The 22716-nt window shown below is 43.2% G+C and overlaps 1 protein-coding gene across 3 annotated transcripts in view; it reads left to right on the plus strand.

The window, feature by feature from the left end:
* RASSF8 (Ras association domain family member 8) overlaps positions 1 to 18894 on the plus strand; it is a 73450-nt gene extending 54556 nt beyond the window's left edge. For 2 of the 3 annotated variants that reach the window (XM_077783182.1, XM_077783180.1), the window contains 3 exons: positions 9601 to 10490; positions 12408 to 12552; positions 13678 to 18894. In XM_077783182.1, coding sequence (XP_077639308.1) covers positions 9601 to 10490; positions 12408 to 12552; positions 13678 to 13799 — 1157 coding nt within the window. In that variant the 3' untranslated portion in view covers positions 13800 to 18894. The remainder of the gene's footprint in view (positions 1 to 9600; positions 10491 to 12407; positions 12553 to 13677) is intronic. The other variant, XM_077783181.1, reaches the window with a different exon arrangement.
* Positions 18895 to 22716: the final 3822 nt, after the last annotated feature.

A 22716-nucleotide genomic window follows, 5' to 3' on the forward strand; every position in this document is an offset into this window, starting at 1 on the left:
GTTGCTCAGGACCAGGGGCAGCTGAGTTGTGAATGTGCACAAGTGTGGAGACCTGACTGTGTTCACTCACCCTGGCAGTCAGTGTGTTGTCCTTAAATGGAATTTCTTGTATTTTAAAAAGTGCCTTTGCTGTCACTTGATCAAATGCAGGGTCCTGTCTCCTGCTGTGATAAAAGCCACAAAAATATTTCCATCTATGCACTTTCCAACTCTTCCCACATGTCATGAAAATTCAGTAACAATTTCAGGATAAAAAAGCTTCTTGTTCTTTTGTTTGTTTGTTTGATTTTTTTTTGTTTTTTCATCTTCTAGGGCTATTTTAACATAAAAAATCAAGTTATACTGGGCTATGAGCCTTTGCAAAAGGTTCTGTTCCATATCCAGTGTCTAATCCTTGGCCATGGTATTCTGTCACTAAAATTTGCCTGGCTAATGCCTCTGATTCCTTAGAAATTGGAGCTCTTCCAGTAAAAAGTCTCTCTCTGGGGCTGTACTCATGATAAATAACATTAGTGTTACCTGTTTTTGTACTGTGAGCTCCTTCCCTTTCCCCTGCTGCCCATTGCTTGATCACTACAGAACAGGAAATTACTACCCAAAGTAAGAATTTTAGGGTTTTTTGTTGTGGGTTTTTTTGGTTTGGTTTGGTTTGGGGTTTTGGGGGCTTTTTTTGTTTGTTTTTGTTTGTTTGTTTTGTTTTTTAAATTTCTGTTTTGATTGTAGTTAAATCGCAGCCTCAAATGCCCCTTCATTCTTTAAAACAAAACAAAACAAAAAAATAAAGGGAGAGTTGTCTCGTTTGGTGCCCCAACAAAGCTTATTTTTAAAAATGTGTATGTAATTTATTGAATGCAAGAGAGAATAATATCAGTTGGATATAACTTTGGATACTAAAATTGTCTGTATCTGTAATTTAGAAGGATTTGGAATTGCCTTAGCTGGAGGGTGGGTCTGGAGAACTGGAATTCTGTTCAAGACAGACATAAAACTATTCAATTACAATTTTCCAGAGGGTGAAATCATCTCTCACTGGGATCTGAAAGAACATTTGATACTACCTTTTATGATTTTTATCTAGGTCTGCTTTGTTTTCTTTTTAACTCAAACGCTTTGCAAGTGACTAATAAGATTTGGCTTTTTAATACAAACAAGAAAAGTGATTGTTTCAGAGAAGCAGAGCCCTAACAAAAACAAAAATACACCTCAGCACACAGCTTAAATACAGAACCATGAGTCTTGTTTTAAAAATATTTTTGCCAGGGAAAACGAGCTTTTCCAAGGTTCATCCTTGTCTCTTTTAACAATGTGCATTTGACAGCCCATTCTCTTAAGTTTTCTATGCATTCTGTGAAAACTAGAATGGCTTCATATAAACATTGCTTGGTTATTTTGATTCCTCTTCATAATTTGGACAACTGAAAAAAAGTAAAAAGAGAGTTGTTGATGCTTTTAAAGTTTGTGTGTGATGAGATGGTTGATGAATCCAGCCAAAGGTCTGTTTTGAATGTGTGTGAGTATAGTGACTCGTCTCAAAAAGTCATTGTAATAGTGAGGGGAAAAGCAGGTGTATCCTAAAAAAGTGAGTCAATCATTTTAGCTGATGGTTAGCCAAATGGAATTTAACTATAGAATTTATTTTTAATTGGCTTTTACTGGTTGTTTTCCATTCAAACACAAAAAATAAAAAAATCTTCCGAAGGATGTGGTTACAAATAGTGCAGTCACAAATACGCTTGTCTTCTTACTTTAGAAGTGCTGCTCTCCCACTTCCAGCCCCCATGAGAATTTTTATTGCATTTGTTGTGATTTCTTTTACCCCTGGAGCCTAGAATGCGTCTCCTCTGCTCAGAATGACATGTTTGTTTCCTAGAAAGTGAATATTTCAGTCTAGAGAGACATGAAGCTTGAATTTCTTACCAAAAGAAACCTTCTGCCCTCCTCCCTGTAATTTTCTGTGACAAATAATTAAATTGGCAGACTTGCTTTAAATAGTACTGTGGATTTTGGTGCTTCTGGCTGGAGAATCATGAGTGGCACTTCACTGAACAAGAAGTACAGCTGTCTCTTTTTAAAATTAAACAAATGCAGCCATTGGGTTTTTTTTTTTTTTTTTTTTTTTGCTTTTTTAACTTCCAGTTGAGTACTTTTCCTCAAAGATAAATGGAGTGTATTAAAATATCAGTGCTGTTTCAAACATGTGCTAGAGCATTGTAGGGCTCAGCCAAAGTTGTACCTGGAAAGTTCAAATCACTTATTCTACAAAACCATATTCTGACAGGACAGGGGGCAATGGCTTCACACTGACAGAGCAAGTTTAGATTGGATATGAGGAAGAAAATCTTCCCTGTGAGGGTGGGGAGGCCCTGGCACAGGGTGCCCAGAGAAGCTGTGGCTGCCCCATCCCTGGAACTGTTCAAGGCCAGGTTGGACAGGGCTCTGAGCATGCTGGGATAGTGGGAGGTGTCCCTTCTAAGGATCTGCTTAGAATTTGTGTTTTTTCAACCCCAAGATTTCATTCTCTGCCACTTCTTGTAGTGACATTAAGAGGGATAATAAGTATAGGAAATCTGTGCTTTGTGGTGATCCCATAGTGTGACCATATAAACTTTCTGGTTCAGAAATCTGGTGACAGTAAACTCACTGGGAGGGACCTGGGCTGCTATATGTGCCTTGCCACCTATTGCTGTGTGACCTCAGCCAAACTTCCCCATTGTTCCACACATTTAGGACACAGCTCTAGAAAAAGTGTGGTACCTCAGGGTGCTGGGGAAAAAGGCAGTTGAAAGCATGAAGTGATGACTGAGAGCTTTGTTCTGTGATAAACTCCTGCATACCCTTTTTTTTGAGAACAAGGATAAAAGTAATGAACTAAGGCTTCAGTCCTGGTAAAGACATGGTGTTGGCTTCAGGGGAAGGCAAGGTGACCTGGTTGCAAGGAACAGCATGGCAGCCCAGCCTCGCCCGGGCCACAGACATACATAGACACCAACGTTGTGGATGGTCAAATGGCGTTTATTATCTTATCTCATGGGGTTAAATAGTCAAGGGGGACTTTGCTACGTCAAAGGAAGAAAGTAGGGTCTTCTGGGATTAGTAAGAAGTGGAAAACTACTGAGTTAGGTGAGGTTGCGTGTCTTGAAGGTAATAGATCACATATTACAGGGTGAGGGGGAAGGGTCTTACTTTCCATCACATGCCAAAATCTTCCATTCGCCTGTCCCTATCTACTACAACATGGAGAGATGGCTGTGCCTGGAGAACTCAGGAGACTTTCAATGGAACCTGTATATTTCTGGGGATATTTCTTCCTAGGACTGGACTCCTCTCACTCTTTAGTTTTTATTGTATTTCATACTTGTGGTTGCAAAATATAGCATGAATTAAGAAAGCTGAGCAATGCAAATTCTAACCTCTATTTTGAAGGCTTTTTTTTTTTCCTCTTAATCTTAGGTATTTAATGAGTTTCAGGTAGCCAGAATGGTATTTTTTTTTAAGTTGCTATGGATGTTAACTAAAGTATCACATAATGAATGAAATGTCAGCTTCATATTTCAAAGATACTGAGTTTAGATCATTCTGGATTGATTAAAATTGTCAGCAATTACTTTTCTGTCAGTGCTGTTAAAGGTTCAGGAGTTAATGCTGCTGTCCCTTTGGTAAGCAGAGCATTTTCACCCACGTGTTCCACATATTAAGAGCTCTTAGAAGATTTTACCCACATGCACTTACTTTTTCTTTGCATTGCTTTGTTAAGGAAGACAGCCTAGGGCTGGAAGGCTGTCTCTGGGAAACCAAGTGGATCAGAAAGCCATATCCACGTTATTTTTCAGTGCTCTGGGCAGTCTGGATTTGGCTTGAACCAAATATTGGCAGGTCTGGCTCTACCTCCATGGAGACCTGTGCACTGTGATAAGTCTGCAGTGCTCATTCAGGTTCAGCTCAAGACTGAGACTAGTGCAACTTCCCTTTTAGTGTGGCTGTCTTAAAACTTCTGTCTTAGGTGATGATTTTGTTTTTTACTTTTTTTTTTTTTTTCCAAGACTGTCCAAAGTGCCACTTTGCAGGGCAGACTCTTGGCACAGCTGCTGTGTAGCAGAGGCGATGGGACCCCTGGGGAAAATGGGAGCTAGGGATGTGTCTGCCAGGGAACTTCCCTTGCACTGGGTGCATCCTGGTGGTCTCAGGGAAAGAGAAGAAACTGGGAGCAAGACTGCATTGAAGGGTTTGAGAGCAAGTCTTGTGAGGAGTGGCTGAAGGAGCTATGAAGGCTCAGCCTGGAGAAAAGGAGGCTCAGGAGGCACCTTCTGCCTCTGCACAACTCCCTGACAGGAGGGCAGCCAGTGGAAGTCAGGCTCTGCTCCCAGGGAACGGTCTCATGCTGTGCCAGAGGAGATTCAGGTTGGACATCAGCAGGAATTTCTTCATGAAAAAGGTTGTTAAGCATTTGGCAGGGGCTGCTTAGGGAGGTTTGGAGTCCCCATTCCTGGAGGTGTCCAGGGAATGACTGAGGTGTGGCACTCAGTGCCCTGGGCTGGGTGGCAAGGTGAGCATTGGGCACAGCTTGGGCTCAGTGATCTTGGCAGTCTTTTCCAGACTAAATGATTCTGTGACCTCTGGTGACAAAGACCTACTCCTGCCCACCCCAAGCCCTCTTCTAGGGAAGGAGAGGTACCCTTGTGTTTAAGACTGCTTATCCCACCACTTTCCCCAGAAATTATGTGGGACCAGGGCAATGAGTCACCTGCTTGCACTGACTCACTGCTGTAGGTCCTGGCTCTGAAGCATGGGAGACACTTAATGGAAAGATGGATCTTGTGTGGTGCTTAGCATAAGCATTTGTAGCCTGATGGGAAAGATAAGATACAGATACTTTTTTTTCATGGTGTATGATACTACCTGCACAGCAAAATAAATGTAGTGCCTGAAATGCTTTGCTTGTAGAGGATGATAGACTTCTGGGTGGGAGTAATGGGATGAATAATTTCTGTCCTGAAAAAGGCAATTGATGACTTCTCAGTTTACAGTCCTGCCAAGAGTGTTGCTACTGCTGCTTTCTTTTGGAGTTTCATTTTCACTTTTGGCAGCAGAAATGGTTGCTCTGTGTACTGTGTCAGCTGCAAATATTAAAGCAATAGAGGAGCTTGAAGTGAGTAATGTTGTATTACTACCTTCATGGAGTATAATTCTAAAATCTGCCTCTTGAGTCTAAAAAAATGTTCATTACCATGTACCTATATTTCATTACTTTAATCACCGTTCATTGTGATGGAATCTGTGTTTAAATTAGCAAATTACATAAATCCCAAACTAAGACTACAGTAGCTGGGCACATGACATGGGCACTTGGGTCCAGAGCTTGTGTTTGGCTGTGCAGCAGAGTCAGATCTAGGACATTGAGTGCAGTTTGCCACTTAATGTCACAAGAAGTCCAGGTTCAAACCACTCATGAGAGATCTTTGGAGGCTGTCAGAACATCAGCATTCTGGAGTCCATATATTTCCTTTTCTGATGTCTTTCTCAATTTTGAAATAAATTATTATTTTGAAGGTGCGCCTGTATTAATAGAACTTGTGATAAATTTGTGTGCTTAGGGAGCTGTAGGTGGAAACTCAACCTATTAACCTTGACACTGCCTTTTGTGCAGATGCAGTGTGCTTTAGGGATGTAAATATGTCTCCTTCTGTTATTGCTTTCATTTGCTGTCTGCAAACCCAAGTTCTTGGTGATTGTTTTAAGATAGCAATATCATATGGTACATCTAAGGTTCCCATTATGGGGACCATGCAGTAACCACAAAATGGCCTGAGTCAGAAAGGACCCTAAAGATTGTCCCATCCCAGCCGCCTGCCATGGGCAGGGGCACCTGCACTATCCCAGCTTGCTCAGCCCTGTCTGGCTTTGGACACTGCCAGGCATCCAGGGGCAGCCACAGCTTCTCTGGGCAGGCCCTGTGCCAGGGCCTCAGCACCCTCACAGGGAACAATTTCTTCTTAATACCCAATCTAAACCTGCTCTCTGTCAGTGTGAAGCCATTCCCTTGTCCTGTCACTCCAGGCCCTTGTCAAGAGTCTCTCTCCATCTTCCCTGTGGGTTCCCTTCAGGCACTGCAAGGCCACAGTGAGGTCACCCCAAAGCCTTCTCCTCTCCAGGCTGAACAATCCCAGTTCCCTCAGCCTTTGCTCCCAGCAGAGCTGCTCCATCCCTCTGCTCCCCTTGTTGTCCCTGCTCTGGCCTGGCTCCAGCAGCTCCCTGTCCTTCCTGTGCTGGGATCCCAGGGCTGGTTGCGGCCCTGCAGGGGGGTCTCAGCAGTGTGGAGCAGAACCACCTTTCCCCTGCTGCCCAGGAAGTAGCTGGACCTGAAACAGGTTACAGAGGTTCTGTGCTTTTTCCAGCCCTTGAATTCCTGTTTTCTGAAGAGGAAACTACAGAACACAGCATCACTTGTGGTTTTTTGGGCCTGTCTGGACGGTTTTCTCTACCATTCCCATCAATACAAGGCTTTGATAGAAGTATTAAAAAAAAAAAAGTCTAATATGTTCTAGTTGCAGTTAAAGTTTTAAGGGAATTCACTGCTGAACTGGTCACTGAACCTTTCCTGGAGAAACTGCAAAATTCAGCTGGAGAAACACACTATAATTTAAGGAATGCCATATATTGCCGATACATGGCCATTACCTGAGTGTGACTGTAACTTAATTTTTAAAATAATAAGGCTACATGAAAGAGGCTGGACTGAGTTCTGCCAGGTGCTTTTTGTGTCCAGAAGCTTGTGGATAAACACACAGGTCAAGAAGCAGCATGCAGGTGGTGAATTGTTCCTCATCAACAACGTGGGCAAGCTGCTTTCTCCTTGTCAGTGGTGGCTGCACACCAAAACCAGCAGTTTGCTACAGGGACGCCTGTGTTCTGAAATACTCTGTCATTAGTTCTGAATTAACTCATTCACCCTTTCATTTGTGAATTAATCCCCTCTAATGCAGGCAAACATCACAGTTGTGGTTGTCTGGGTATTGTTAATCTGCGTCATGCACAGGCTGAGCACTAGACCTGGGTAATGATCTTGGAAGAGAACAGCTTTGTTTTAGAGCAGTCCTGAGCTCAAGGTGTGGTTGTTGAACTGTGCAAGTGTTACTTCTACAAAACACTTTCTTTTATGTGGTCTCCTGTTACATTTCTTTTAAGTAATGAATTTAATAGCAGAGTGAATAGAAACTGCACTCTGCTTGCTCCCCTAGTGGTACCCACTCTAGTTTGCAATTTCAGGACTTCTTTGAACCTGTTTGTTACCCAACATGAGCATTAGTAGCACAACCATGATTACAAGCTGGAAACATCTAAGATGAACAAAACAGAGCAGTGAAGTGCAGCCTTTGTCCTGGGGTATGTTTTTACAATATTTTTCTTCTCCAGGATTTATTGTTCATATGCTATAGCAAACATTTGGTTTATTTTTCCTGTAACAACACCAATGCCTACTACAAACTACAGATCTTCATGGATCAATTAGCAATATTGTGAGTTAGCAAAAATCTCTCACTTTACACCATATACCTTTATAAACTTGATTTTGAAGAACTTGATTAGAATAAGCCTTAAATCTCTTTCTGAGAGTGTTAGCCAAGTATGTTATTATGCTGATAGGTTTGGGGCTTTTCCCCACTTTTTTTCCCCAGTCCCTACCCAGTGTCATTTATTTATATGGCATTTGGGGTGGTGGATTCCTGTTCTCATACTGCCTGCTTCGTTTTGCTGACTTCTATCAGCCAGATCTTTCAGCCCTCACTCCTAACTTGGAAGTGAACATGGACATTTTGGTTTCTGACTGGGCCAGCCAATCCCTCTGGGGTGAGCCATGAGCCAAAGCTGCCTGTTCTCCAGGTGCCTCTGCAGACAGTTTTTGTTCTTGTTCTTTGCTTTGGAAGCTATTTGTGAGAAAGTGAGAGCAGAAGAACATTTCCAATGCAGTAGTTGTAGCTCAGAAGGCTCTTTAGAAGGCAGTGTCCCATTTTAGAGGGGTGCATAGTGTGTTAATCACAGTGCAGCTTGTTTCCTACAAATCTGAAGTGAGGAGTACATGTGAGTGTTGTGACTGGAGGTCCGGGGCAGATCTCCAGCCCAAGTTTAGGATATTTTTGTCCTTTTGAGAAAAGTGTAATGATTGGGCGGGTAGTATAAGGTAAGAGAACACATCAAATGCATTACCACTGATAACTACATTTTTTCCAACTCCTCCCTTCTGTAGTTGCATATATGACAGGTATTTTGGCCTTTTATGTGCTGAAATAAATAATTTGAATGATCATGTCTCATGAAAATGAATGTAGGTAATGCATTAAAGTAGCTAATTATGTTTTTAAGGTTAATGGCAATTGTGGAGCTGTTCAGAAATTCATAAGCATCAAATGCTTTAAAAGCAGTTGATCTTTCCCAACTTTTTGTAAATAATGTTGTGGCTTTTAAGTGAGGATACCTTGACAGGGGAAACTCTTCTGGAGAGGGAGAATGCTGTATTTCAGAGTAGTGAGAGTGCTTAGAAAAATATCCCATAAGCGGTGTTGAGAGGAGGAAGACTGCTGATCTGAATTTAGGGTTGTTTAATAAGAACACAAATGAAGCATTGAACATAAGTTGTATTGTCAACAGAGCAATTGGAAAAACTCTGAGGACTTACCAAAGGACTTAATTTTCCTCCTGAAGGCTAGGTTGCCCCGGTGGGAATGTGGAAGTCTCCCAAAGGCTGGGTTGCCTCAGTGGGGATGTGGGAGCCGCTGTTGCAGATGATGACATTGTGCAGGGAGCCCGATGGCTGGTTCGCAGTTTAGGCAGCCCACGCTGCTCTTGTCATTCAGCTCTCCACAGTGTAGGTTTGCCACATCAGCAGCACTGCCAGAGACATCACAGGCTATGGCCTAGGCTGGATGAGCGTCTGAACAAACCGGAGGGCATGAACAGGGGAGCTGTCAGTCATTAACAGCTGCCTCTGATGGATGAAAAGTCTAACAGCAAACACACTGCCCTCACATTTGGTATTTCTATATGGCTGCATGAAAGATCTGAGACTCCTGTTCTTGTTTTCTTGGTCTAGAGGTTTGCATTGGGTGTATTTACACGGCCGGGTCACTTGATTTATCCTTCCCTGTGAGGGTGGTGCCCAGCGCAGCTGTGGCTGCCCCATCCCTGGCAGTGTCCAAGGCCAGGCTGGATGGGGCTCTGAGCAAGCTGGGATAGGGGAAGATGTCCCTGCCCACGGCAGGGGAATGGAACTGGCTGATCTTTAGGTCCATTCCAACCCAAATCATGGTGCGATTCCCTGAGTCTCAGTCAGTCCCAGCCTGCCGGCAGCCCCGGAGTTGCGCGGTTCCACGGTTCTCATGGCGTCAATCCCTCTTCACTGCGCGGGGAGGGTTTGGAGGCGAGCTCGGTGATGTGCGGGCACAGGGGCAGGTAAAGCAGCCTGTGGGGCACGGGAGGGTCGTGTCCCGGGGCTGTCCCGCCGTGTCCCCTGGCCCCGGGGCTGTCCCGGGGCCGTCCCGCCGCCGTCCCTCACGGCGGGGCGGCGGCGCCCCCCCGCGGCCGCGCTGACGCTGTGCTCCCTTGCAGGGCGCACCGGGCGCTACACGCTGATCGAGAAGTGGCGGGACACGGAGCGGCACCTGGCGCCGCACGAGAACCCCATCGTGTCCCTCAACAAGTGGGGACAGTACGCCAGCGACGTGCAGCTGATCCTGCGGCGCACCGGGCCCTCCCTCAGCGAGCGGCCCACGTCGGACAGCGTGGCGCGCATCCCCGAGAGGACTCTGTACCGGCAGAGCTTGCCGCCCCTGGCCAAGCTGAGGCAGCCCGGGGACAAGGCCATGAAGAGGAGGGAGCCGAAAAGGAAATCACTCACCTTCACCGGCGGCGCCAAGGGGCTGATGGACATCTTCGGGAAGAGCAAGGAATCCGAGTTCAAGCAAAAGGTGCTCAACAACTGTAAAACAACAGCGGACGAGTTGAAGAAACTGATCCACCTCCAGACGGAGAAGCTTCAGTGCATCGAGAAGCAGCTGGAGTCCAACGAAGCTGAGATCCGCTACTGGGAGCAAAAGTACAATGCCAGCCTGGAAGAAGAAATCCTCAAACTGGAGCAGAAGATCAAACGGAACGAAGTAGAGATTGAGGAGGAAGAGTTCTGGGAAAACGAGCTGCAGATCGAACAGGAGAATGAAAAGCAGCTGATGGAGCAGCTGCAGGAGATGAGGCAGAGGATCCTGGAGTGTGAGAGCAAGCTCAAGGACTATGTGTCTCAGATCCACAACATGGAGAGTGGCCTCGAAGCAGAGAAGCTGCAGCGGGAAGTTCAGGAGTCCCAAGTGAATGAAGAAGAGGTCAAGGAAAAGATCGAGAAGGTGAAGGGAGAAATTGATATTCAGGGCCAGCAGAGCCTGAGATTGGAAAATGGCATTAAAGCGGTAGAAAGGTCTTTGGGCCAAGCTACCAAGCGACTACAGGTAAGATTGTCATTTTATCCATAGCTAGAGAAAGTCAAAGACTCTGACTAATTTCTCTTACACAAATCTGAAGCCTATAAAAGACAACACAAGAAAGTTTCCAGAGAGAATCAGGGTAAAAGGCAGAACATGTTGTTTTCACTTTCAAATCGCATTTCGGCTTGTGGGGTTTTTTTGGGAGAGCAGATAGTTTTTATTTCACCTATGCTTAACTTGCTTATTCAAACTATCTGAGAAGAAAAGCACCACTGTAGCATTTTCTGAGGATAAACTTCTGATCTTTGCTGGGTTTGTCTGCCACCAAAAGAGATGAATTACAAAGAACTGTCCAAAAGCAGCACCTGGAAAAGTACAGAGCTAAAGTACCTGCAAGCTTACAGGGCTTTGGTTTTAAAGAACAGCATCCCTCTTTTCCTGGCTGACTGGCTGTTCAGGATTTTATTTTCTCTACACCTTGGGCATTTGTGGCACATGTGTCAAACGAGAATCCAGACCCTGTTTCCTTGCTAAAGTTAATAATATCACCTGGAACTTGATAGAGCATGCAAGAATAAAGGAACTTTAGCTGCTAGCTGGATGAAGGTCAAGGAAAGATTGTAGCTCCTGGAATTTTTATGTGCCACGTAAGGTAGTCCTAAGGCACCATACATCAGTTGGACTTGTGGTCCTTGCTGATTCCCAGGATCTACAGTTAGTATATTCTGCATCTCTGCAGTGGCATTAAGGTGATTCCACTGTGAATATGTAAAGGGATTTTTTATCCTTACTCCTGCCTTAGAACCATGTCAGTATAGCTGGTTTTACTATATGATGGGGTGGAGGAAGTAATCTTTTCATCCTAAGCAAAATGGATGAATACTGTAAACAGTTTTGGCCATGATTATCTATGCTAAGTTTCCAGACATGCTACACTTAAGGATTTGCACTGATGGAAAGCTTCAAGTCCTCTTTATGTGTTTTTATCTTCTGAGGCTATGATGGAGTTAAAAATATTTCTGGCTTGGTTCTTTTCATAGTCTGTTTTCTGGGGAAAGTTCCCATTCAATTCAGATCTTCCAGTCTTGTTCTAAACCTAAAGGTGCACAAATCTGGAAGTTCACAAGAAAATAAACTGAGCTCTGGTTTATGGAGCTTTAGCAGGGAGGAAATAAACAAATATTTTATTGCATACCTGAAGTTAAAGATTAAAGCAGCTCAACCTCTGTGTGTGGGAATAATAATAGTCCAAGACTGTTGTAATCTATCAGAGCTGTAAGTTTTGCATATCGTGACAGAAGTACAGAAAAAAAAATCCCAAATGATTATCTGTGCTTTGGGGTGGGGAGCCAGCCGGGTTTTGGCTTCATTGCACAAAACCCTTGCAGAGTGAGAAGGTTCTGGCCAAAAAAAGTTTAAATAGAAAATGTAAACAACAAGAAGAGAAAAGAATTTTACTCTATTTAAGATCAGAAGAATTAAATGAGCTGTCCAAACCATGCTGGACACTTCAGGAAGAAGTAAGACTTGGTGCCAGACTGCTGCTCAGTTGATTATTTTTTCAGCATTCACACTATTACCTTTATTTGCTGATGTGCCAAGGTTTTTCTCAGGTGGTATGAGAAACAGCTGCTAGTCATCCAAGAAGCAATATAAAAATAAAATACATTAAGAAAAACACAATTAGGGTCATGGGTTGGACTTAAAGATGTCAGAGGTCTTTTCCAGCCTAATTGATTCTGTGATTCTGTAAGTGCTAGCGAGTGTTGACTGGCATTTTAAATTCCAAGATTAAAATACTTTTCAACTCCTCAGTTTGCAGTTGAGCTTTAAAAATTGGAGGCTTTCTCATTAAAAGGAAAAGCATTAGTTGCCCAGCTGTAAATGTGGTCATGAAATGCTGCTTTATTTGCTCAGCAGATGTTTTCTGTTTCCTGGCAGGACAGGGAACAAGAACTGGAGCAACTGACCAAGGAGCTGCGCCAGGTGAACCTGCAGCAGTTCATCCAGCAAACTGGAACCAAGGTGACGGTGCTGCCGGCAGACCCCGTGGAGGTGGAGGCCCCACATGCAGAGCTCGAGAGAGGTGCAGCCCTGGCAATGCTCTGGGAGGGAGGGAAGGAGGGAGAAGGGGTGGGCGGTGCCTTTGCTGCCACATTTACTTTAATGCTGGCACTCCTACGTGAAGTGAATGCTCCCTTAGTGAAGACATTAGCAAAGCACTACGAGAGTGCATTGTCGAGTACTTCTTTTCATTCCAAGGGTTTAGCAGGCTCTAAATAAAGAGCAGTATGTGGAGAACTTCTCTCCCACTGTGCCTGGGCATGTGTTTGTCCCATCAGTAACGAATTAAGCCTGCAGCTTTCAAGAGGGGCCGCCATGGCTGGCTGCTAGCACAGAACGTGATCGTACATCTGACATTGCTGTTCGTCTGGGTTCTTCCTCTTCTGGTGGGGGTGTTGTCAAAGCAGAAGAAGGAATGTGTCTGGATCCCAAGAAACACCAGACAGCAGCCTCACAGGAATGGGAGCCGATCCAGCTGGGCTGCCAGCCATGCAGAAGTCCTGCACAGATGCTGTCACGGCGGGTGCGGACTGACTTTGCCCCCGGTGAGATCAGCGCAGCCTGCACGTGCCCAAGTCTGCCTGAATCTGGATTCCGAATTTCCTGGGCAGAACCACAGGAGCGTTTTGAATGCATGTCAGAGCTGCAGCATCGGCACGGTCATGTGCTTTTTCCGGCACTCTGCTTCTAAGGGGCTCTTTGTCTCAGCGTTCTGCTGTGCTGGGTCTGTCCCTCTGCTCAGAAAACTTTATAACCAAAAGGCCCTGTGGGGGCCAAGAGGTTGGGGAGAGAAGAAAAGACAACCAGGCCTTCAAATGCAGCTCTTGTAGGAACTCTTAAGTGGGAAGGAAGCTGAGGTTTTGAATCATGTTACAGTTCAAACTCTTTCTGCAAGTCACCATATAAGAGCGTGTGTGTATGTATCTGTGTACATGTTTCTTGTGGGAGGGTAATTATTTTGTGTGGTTTCATTCTGTTATGAAGTGAGTAGGAAGTATGCACCTTAGATCTCCTCACTTCCTAGCCAGGCACTTCAGTAATTTGTTACATGTGGAATTAGTTTTTCTGTGTTGCATTAAGCAGGAGGAGGAGGAGGAAAGGTACACCTCAGCTGATGACTTTTCTAATTGCCCTTTTTCTCATGCAGAGCCAGCCTTTCAATCTGGGTCACTGAAGCGCCCTGGCTCATCGAGGCAACTCCCCAGTAACCTTCGGATCCTACAGAACCCCCTGTCATCTGGTTTTAACCCAGAGGGCATTTATGTATGACAGTATGTACCTCTTCTAGAGAGAACCTAGCAAGGTACCTTGGACAAGATACACTTTATTTTATTCAGCCAATGATGAATGGAAGAAGTTAGTCTTGTTTTGGTTTTTTGTTACACCACCGTGTTATTTTTGTTTCTTCCTCCAACACCACTTGGAACCATACCCTGTGCACTGATGCTAAAGAGACAGGAACTGTCTTGATTCATAATTGGCAAGGATGACCTTACTGTCAACAGAGCTTGAGTGCAAAAACATTCATTGTTTTTGCCATTTCAGAAGTGTTTGGGAAAGTATTGTTCCTTGTATAGTCATAAGTGGAAGACTTAGGGTGAAGGAAACCGTGTATGCAACTTATCTGAGGTTTAATTTATTCCCTTTAATCAATGGACCTGTGAATGTTGACCTTTTATATTTTTATTTTTAACTTGTGAATTATCACGTATGGCTGTGTGTCAGTCTGCTGAGGTGACTTTAATTTGTGTATACCAACATCCCCCATCTGATCAAGTACAGCAACCTGCAATGCAGAGTTCTGAGGGGTGCTGAACCATTGCAGTGGTTTCTCACCACTAACTTTGTTCCTTTCTTTCATGGGTCATCATATGTCATGTTCCATCCTTTGCTACCTTTTAAGGCTCGGAAAGTGAGCTTGTGGGATTTACTTGCTGGTGTATCTGCCTTGAATGAAGCACCTAGTGTCAAAAGATTTATGGATTTTAAACCTTGGCTTGGTAAAAATATTTCCAGCATATGATTGAGGATGCACTAGTTAGATGATATTTTATTATATAGAATGTATATTTGAAATATTTTGCCACATTGTATATGCCTTTTGAGAAAAGAACAATGTAAGAAGTTGTCTTCATATATCTTACCAAAAGAGAGTAGGAGGCTTTCACTGTGTGTGATTTTGTACTTCATTTTTTCCACTAGCCATTACAGTGTTCTTGTTTTGTTACAAATCTTGCTGTTGGGGGAAGAAAGACACAACACAAATGAGTATCCACTTCCAGCCTTCCAGAATCCACTCAAGTTTTCTGAAGGGAATAAACCTGGCAAAGTCCCAAGAAGTCAATAGCAGAGCTCTTATTGACAGGATTTCATTCAGCTCCCTGGTGGAGACATGTGGTCCCTTTGAAAGACAGTCACTTAGAGAATGTAAAGCTTCCAAGCAGAAAATTCCCACATTTGGTGGTCATTTTTCACAAAGCATATGAAAAGAGAACATTATCACATTTGATGTTGCTCTAATGCAGTCAAAGCTAAGAAAGAATTAGACAAAAAGGGTTTCTTGCAGAAAGTAGCTGCTCCCAAATAGCTCTTTGCTTGCAGGCCTTGAAGTGAGATTGCTGCAGGGGACACCAGGTTTGTGCAAAAGGGACTGGCATCAGGGGGACACACTGTAAATGCTGGGGGCTGGCCTCATGAATGAGTTAGGGAAGGGATAGGCCTTCCCTGGTTTGGATTTGCAGTTCTAACAGCAACTCCTAGCATCATCCCCACCTTGGAGATCCCCTGGGCACAAGGGGGACACTCTGCCCTCACTGCAGTGCTGAAGACTTGGGCTCCTGATGCCCTCCTTGGCAGAGTCAGGATTTTACCATTGCTAGGAAACTCCAAGCTTTTAGCCATAGAAAAATGCTTAACTCCTAGCATCCTCTTGTGTTGATTCACTGATGTGCAGATAAATGTTAATTTAAGTCTCATTTTCTAAAAAGGGAGCTTCCTGACAAATGGAAGTTTTAAAAGATATAGCAGAAGATGAAGGATTCTTGAGTGTTTAATGCATTTTTTTTCCTTTCCACTTACTAGTGGCATCATATATTCTAAAAATGCTGCTGTATTTAGATTTACAGCAACAGATAAGGCTGTGAATATATAAAGGACCTTTCCAAATGGACTCTGAATTTTTACTGTTTGACTTAACAGGTTTGGGTGGGTTTTTTTGGTTGTTGGTTTTTTTTGGTTGGTTGGTTGGTTGGTTTTGGGTTTTTTTGGGGGGCTTTTGTTTTTGGGGTTTTTTGGGTTTTTTGTTTTTCTTTTTTTTTGTTTGTTTGGGTTTTTTTTTTTTGGGGGGGGGGTTGGGTTTTTTTTGTTTGTTTGTTTGTTTGTTTTTTCATCTTCCCTTGTGAGCTAACTGGAAAATGAGATATTCCTACCTGAGGAACCTTGGCAGTGCTCACCCATTTTACTGTTAGTTTATCACAATTCTGTGCTCATGTTTACTGTGCCCATAACTTTGTATTAAAAAAAAAAAAAAGAAGAATGTGTGTATATATATATGTATATATATATATATAAAAGTGTAAAATATACATAGTTTGGGGACACTATCTGTCCAAGGTACTTGAGCATATATGCCTTACATTCTGGGTTCAATTTACAGAAATGAAATGGCCCTCTCCAGTGGATATCTTGCATCTTCAGCACCTCTTGATGTTAGAGAACTGAGGCACTCAGCACCTTGCAAAGTCTGGCCCAAATTATGCTGCATGGGGGTGAGGGGAAAGAGTCTTGTCCTGAGATGAACTATTTTTAAGGCAGATCAGCATATTTACCCCAGCTAATGATTTTGTCATATTCTGTGACTGGTCCATCTTCCACAGATGTCAGTTTGAGCTGAACTGGGCTCTGGCATCATAAAACCTGCTCTCTTTCTCTGCCAGGTTATTCTGTAAGACAGAGAGAGGAGGAAAAGGATTAAAAAGAAGAGTAAGAGCAGTTTTGGAGGGCTTAAATGACAGCTTTGTCATAGAATCAAGGGAGGAATTTGCGGTTGGAGTTAAAAAGTAGCACCTGCTGACTGCAGCAGCTGTTGGACACAAGGGCCAGCCTGGAGCTGGCTCAGGAGTGACCACTTCAGCACCCCTGAGTGGCTCCTCCTTGCCAGGGCTTTGGCACATGTCAGGGTGATCTGAAAAAAAGTTTGCAGCTTCAGCCACTCCTGTGGCCAAGGAGAGGCTTTGGTATCCAGACCTGCCAGTTGTGAGACACTGACAAATTCCCATGCCCCCACCATACTCCTCTTGCTTACTGAATTTCACCCAGGCTGAAGTTCCATAGCATTTTCACTGTGTCTGTAAATAAACCAAAAAGAAATGGCATGGCCTTGCATTAAATGTGAATTGACCCATGTGTAACAGTTAGAAAAATTCCTCACGCTATGGCATTTAGAGTTTTGCTTCTGATCAACTGCAGAAACTCACCCTTTCTTTACAACTGTACAAAAAGTCCATTTTCAGAAGTGTTCCAAACCTCCTAGGGCATTAGCAGAAAGGAAGCTCCACATACTAATTTTAACAAGTGCCATATTATTTACTGGGCAGCATGATAAAAATGGGTTTTTTTGCTTGCGTTAAATAGTTGAATACACAAGCACTATTTTCCAGTGCACAGGGAATTTATATGGAGAACTCCTGTAATTTATTACTAATGGAAATTGTGTTACCTCTCTCATCCATGAGGATGGAGATGCTGTGTTGTTAGGAGAAAAGAGAGGGGTAACCATCTGAAAAGCCAGTAGATTAAGGCTAAGGTGAAGAGTCTGAATGCCTGAACAAGAGAGAAACCAAGTCCCACTCTGAAAAGTCAGCTCCCAGTATCTTTCAGTGGGACTTAGGTTCCCAAGTGCCTGAATTGCTTCTGGAAATGGTATGTTAGCTTTGAGATTGCTTGCTTTTCTAAACCCTGGCAAGTTTGGAGGAAGTTCTTGAAGAAGAGAACTACCACCACTAGCATTAGCAATATGCAAACATAATGAAGTAAGAGGGAAAAAGATCCTTTAGTGAAAAAAACATCTCCTCTTGGGGCAGCAATTGCCTTGTTTTTAGTGTGAACAGTATTGCATTATTTTAGTGAGCTGGGATCATATGAGTATGATCAAAGAAACATCAATCCTGTAATTTTTAGTGAGTCACCTTGAAACATATAAATTCCTGATGTGCATTAACTTGAGTGAATTGGGCCTTAATGATACATGTAAATAACAAAATTGTATTCTGATATATTTTCCAGAAAATAGTCTCCAATGGTCTGTACTGTATAAAAAAAAAAGTGTCAAAATGTTACTTTTATATTACACCTCTTTTTTTTTGTTTGTTTGATTGTTTTGGTTGGTTGGTTTTTTTTTTAGAACATTGAAATGTGCATGTTTATTCTATTTGCTACAGTATTTTAATGTTTTGGATGAAGGCCATCAGTTGTATGGAGATGACAAAACAATCATTCTGTCTATTTATTCAGTATTGCTGCTTAAAGTTTTCAAAATAAAGCTTTCAATGCCAATATAGTGACTGATTGAAAGCTGTTCTAGCTCTCTTCAGGTGTTTTTTTCCTATGTTTGTAGAAAACTAAATAAGTGAAACCTGGTGTATGAGCTGTTATACCAGCAAAGAATTATTGCAATAATACTGGGGGCTGGCTGTAAGTGTGTGTAGTAAATACCAATGTATGCATGCAGCGAATGCCTTTAGGTCTCTAAGTGGAGTGCTGAAGAATGTTAAATCCTTTGTGGTCTTGCAAGCACTTTACACATGTGACCAAGTACTAGTTAGAGCTTTGTGCCCATGTGTGGTATGTGTGAGGGCACAACAAGGGGGTCACAAAGGATCAACTTGGAGCTCTTTGAACCAGACTGGATTTAAGGACATTCTTGAGTGTTCCAGAGATGCATGTCTGGCTGGGGCCTAAAAAAGGTGTTCTGATACAAAACCCTTTCAGTTGCAGCAAGGATGCCTCAAGTGTAGCTGGTACCTCTGAAAATTTTAGTAGTTCTGAAATGGATCAAGTGTGCCTGCTGTACTTGTGAAGTGGTCAGAATGCTGAGAGTGTTCACCCTCACCATCATCCTGCAAAACTGCTAACTAGGGGTTCTGACTGGAACACTTGAGTTGCTGATGCTTTAACCTAGAGAAGCAAAACAAACTGTGAAAACACGAGTGAGCATTTTATTACTGCTCCGCTTCAATGCAAGATGAAAATCTGTATCATATGTAACTATATTTTTTGTCATTTAAAAAGCTATTTTTTATTATTCTCATGAATGGTTGACAAAAAGTATTGGATATGCTCCCATACAATAAATTCCCCTCTGAAACTTTGGGTCTTTACAGTTCATGGTTTGCTGGGATTGCACCGTTCATGTCGCACACATCTCACTACAGAGCTGCTCTTAGAGAAGACCGGGTCTGAAGGCATGGCCAAGGCTCCTTTACTGTGTCATCTCAATCAGATAAAGCCCAGGCACTGCAAGAGGGAAGAGGAGCTTGTTTTCAGCTGAGGAACTGTTACTAAAATTAACAGTAACCCTGAAATGACAGAACTGGTCAGTGACTAGAGAGAAGTGTAACTTAAAGCAAAGAGGCAGAGGTTCACTTGGAGGTGAACTGAATGTACTGATTCTTCCCACAACAAATGCAGGGTCCCCTGATGCTTTAGGGAGCAGGAAGAAATTAATCTTTGAACAAGGAATAGAAGGCCTTTTAGGTCAGATTCAGGTGTTCAGATTACTGTGCTGAGACCAGAGAGGGTATGAAGCTTGCATGAGATCATTTGAGCTAATCAAGGCTGGGAAGTTGATACAGCTGGAGACTTGTGATTTAAGCCATCCAAATGCAGTCTTTAGTTTAATATACCAACAAATGGATTTTCCTAAGCTAACTGGAGCCTAATCCCATTAGATGTGAGGAGAAGTGAGCTAACAGTAGTGGCACTGTTGACTGGCAATAGGACAATGCCATGAACTCCACTGAAGCCCTAGCATGTGGCACTGTTGTTGTCAGAGCTGTGGAAGTTGTGGAGGCCCTGTGCTCTGAAAGGTGCCCTTTCCTGCCCCTGTGCCAGTCAGCTGGCTGGCTTTTGTGGTAACTAAGGTTTCTCAGCGTGCCCAGCGGAGCCAGGGCTACAGCTGATGTTTCTGATCTTTTGCTTTGCCTTTAAAGAACAAAGTGGTGTATTTGTATGTGGCTGCTGCAGCACTAACTAGCTCAGTTGTAACTGGACCACTAATGAGTTGCAAAACCAGACCAGATCAATGATCCATTTTGTTCACAAACCATACTGAAATCTTCTGCCTGTCATGTCTGTGTCAGCTAGGTATTACTCCTTTATAACCCAAATTTTTAATGATTGTTTAAACTAAGATGTCTGCTGTCTGAAGTAGGGCACAATGAGCAATGGTGCCCATTATTGCCTTACTTGAAAATGATGTATTTGCTACCTTTGATATTGTAGCTAGTGTTAATGAGTATTTTCTAGGTCAGCCACTGCTTCATCATTAACTTTCCCCAGAAATATTGGATGGAGACAATCTCAGTTGGTCTATTTTGTTCCCTTTTTCCAGGGAATGGAAATATTTGGTATGTTGTGTACTTTTTTTCCCCATCCTTTGCAATGAGTTCTGTGTACTGTCCAGGGCTGACTGGAAAGGAGCCTTTTTTGGCATTTGCTAGTGCAACAAGGAACTGATGCAATTAGAGCTGATAAACTTCCTTGAACAATCTCACCACTTGTCTGGCCAACTCAGGCACTGCCAGTGTCCTCATGCCACTTCTGGTGGCTCTGTGTGTGTCTTCTTCCTTGCTGCCACACAGGCAGCCCTGGCGTGTCTCCCCCGTGCAATTTGAAGTTTGATTCCTAGAAGCTTTTTGGATCTGAATCCATGGCTGTGGAAAGGCTACAGGGATGTCTGGAAGAGTGAGAAAGTGTCATCACACTTCTGTTAAGACATCTGGAAGCTGATGGAGGTGAAATATCACTACACCACACTGTACTTACTGTTTCAGCTACGTGCTTTGTCTTGTTCTACCTCTTTGCAAAAAGAAGAAGATAGTTGGTAATTGGAAAACTTAGTAGGAAAATGCAGCATAAAAGATCTAATATTCAATCCTGGGTCAAGTTAGAGGGAAGAAAAGTTTTCTATGATTTATTTTTAATGAGCAGAAGTTTGAATAAAAAGTATTCAGAAGAGCTCCAGCTGGGCTTGTGGAAAGTATGCTTAAAAAAAACCCACCTAATCCAATGTAACACAAATGAGTGCAAATAATTACCTGCCTAGGTATTTTTAAAAGGAGGGCTTCTGGTTAAAACAGAAACAAAAAGCAACAACAACAAAAAAAAAGGGAGGTTGATGGAAGGAAGGGACTGAGATGTAGACTAAGTAAAACACCTTTAACCTGATTTGTATTTACCCTGAAGTCTGTGCCAGTGTGATGGAAAGTGAATCATGCAGCTTTGGAGCCAGTGACATGGTATCACAGAAGTACCATCAGGAGCTATTGCTAAAATGAAATTCAGGCCAGCCTTTAAGTGTGAAATAACTGAAATTTCTTTGTGGGTAGCCTGTGGAGCTTCTCCTAAATTACTACCTGCCACAACTTTTATTGTGTGTATCAAACTGCCGTTCTTGAAATGTTATGTGCCCAGAACAGATAATTTGGCTTTAGCAGTCCCAATCAGCCTGAGGTGAACTTTGATTGATGAGGTGGAACTGGTCCTCCTGGCACACAGAAGGGAAACCCCAGAATGCCAGCTGACCTTTGACAACATTTTGTTGCTACAACGTTGTCTTAAGCATTTCCTTGACCTGGCAGATCTGCAGCGTGGCTGCCAAGAATATGACCTGGATTCTGCACTGTCTTGTTGCTTGTATCACGCACAAAACAAGCGTGGAGGAGGCAGTGACAGAGCAAATGAGAAAGGCGACAATGTCCATCAGCTAGAGGGCTGGGGTGAAAGGTTATGCCAGGGGCCAGCACCAGCTAATCGGGTCTCCTCGACTGTGCCAACGCTGCAGTTCCCAGCAGGCCCACACGAGAGGGCAGCAGTACATGCAGCAGCCACGCACTGCGATGGGAAGCAGGTTTTCTAGGAATACACAACACGTGGTAGGGAATTGAATAAGGCACCGAGCATTCCAACTTTAAAGGTGTTCTTTCAGAAAGGACAAAAATTCCCAAAGAAAAACTATTTTCTTCTGTTACTATGACTATAACAATGATCCCAATTATACAATACTTAATTCACAGTGTCAGTGTAACTGATGCACAAATGATGCCGTTCCTGCAGTTTCTGAGCAAGCTTGGAAGCTTTCTGAAACTGTACAGGTGTGGGTTGAAACATTCCATTTTAGATACTGTCCTGTGACTGGTGTATTTGCCCGTGCCTGGGATGCTCTTGTTTCATTTCCCAGCTCTGCCATAGATTTCCTGTGTGTGACCTTGGGAAAGCTACTATAATCCCTGTGGATTGGAGTCCCCCAGCTGTAAGCCTGAGATAATACTGCCTCATCCCCTTTGACTTTGTCTATATATACAGCAGGCCCCATGGGAAGCAGTGTCTCGATTCCTATTTGTTTGGCAAATAGTACTGAGCACAACGTGGTCCTGAACTTCCTTGTGCCATCCAGATACTGCAGCATGAAGTTTATTTTTATATCCTATTCAGAGGGTAACAAGAAGTCACTCAGAGTTAGCTTTACCTTGCAGTGAGAGCAAGATGCAGGTGTGCTGAGGGAAGCTGGGGGGTTTCTGAAGGTGAATTCTTGTTAAGCTTTAAGTAGATTTCTTTTTCTAAAGGGGAAAAAGGAAAAACAAGTAAAGGAATAAAACCTCATTTCAACTTTTACTCAACACTCTTCTTGCAAACTGCTGCTGTTACCAAAGGCAGCCTAAATTCTTTTGCAAGTGCTGCTTGGGAGTTGTGTTGTAGCTAATCAATAGAAACAATTGACTGAACAGGCTGAGATTTGCTTGGTGGTCCTAATTGTTCCTGTGTTTCTGCAAGTCTTAGGATGTTCTAGTAAAGTGCACGTAACCAGTAATGCACCATGACAGGCTGCCATCTCACAATTTTCCACTGATACCCAAGTGCCCTTTGGTATTAGTGGCTGAAGAGATAAAGCACACAAGAGTTAGAATTG

This window comes from Lonchura striata, chromosome 5, assembly GCF_046129695.1.
Source record: "Lonchura striata isolate bLonStr1 chromosome 5, bLonStr1.mat, whole genome shotgun sequence".
In the NCBI taxonomy this organism is placed as follows: Eukaryota; Metazoa; Chordata; class Aves; order Passeriformes; family Estrildidae; genus Lonchura; species Lonchura striata.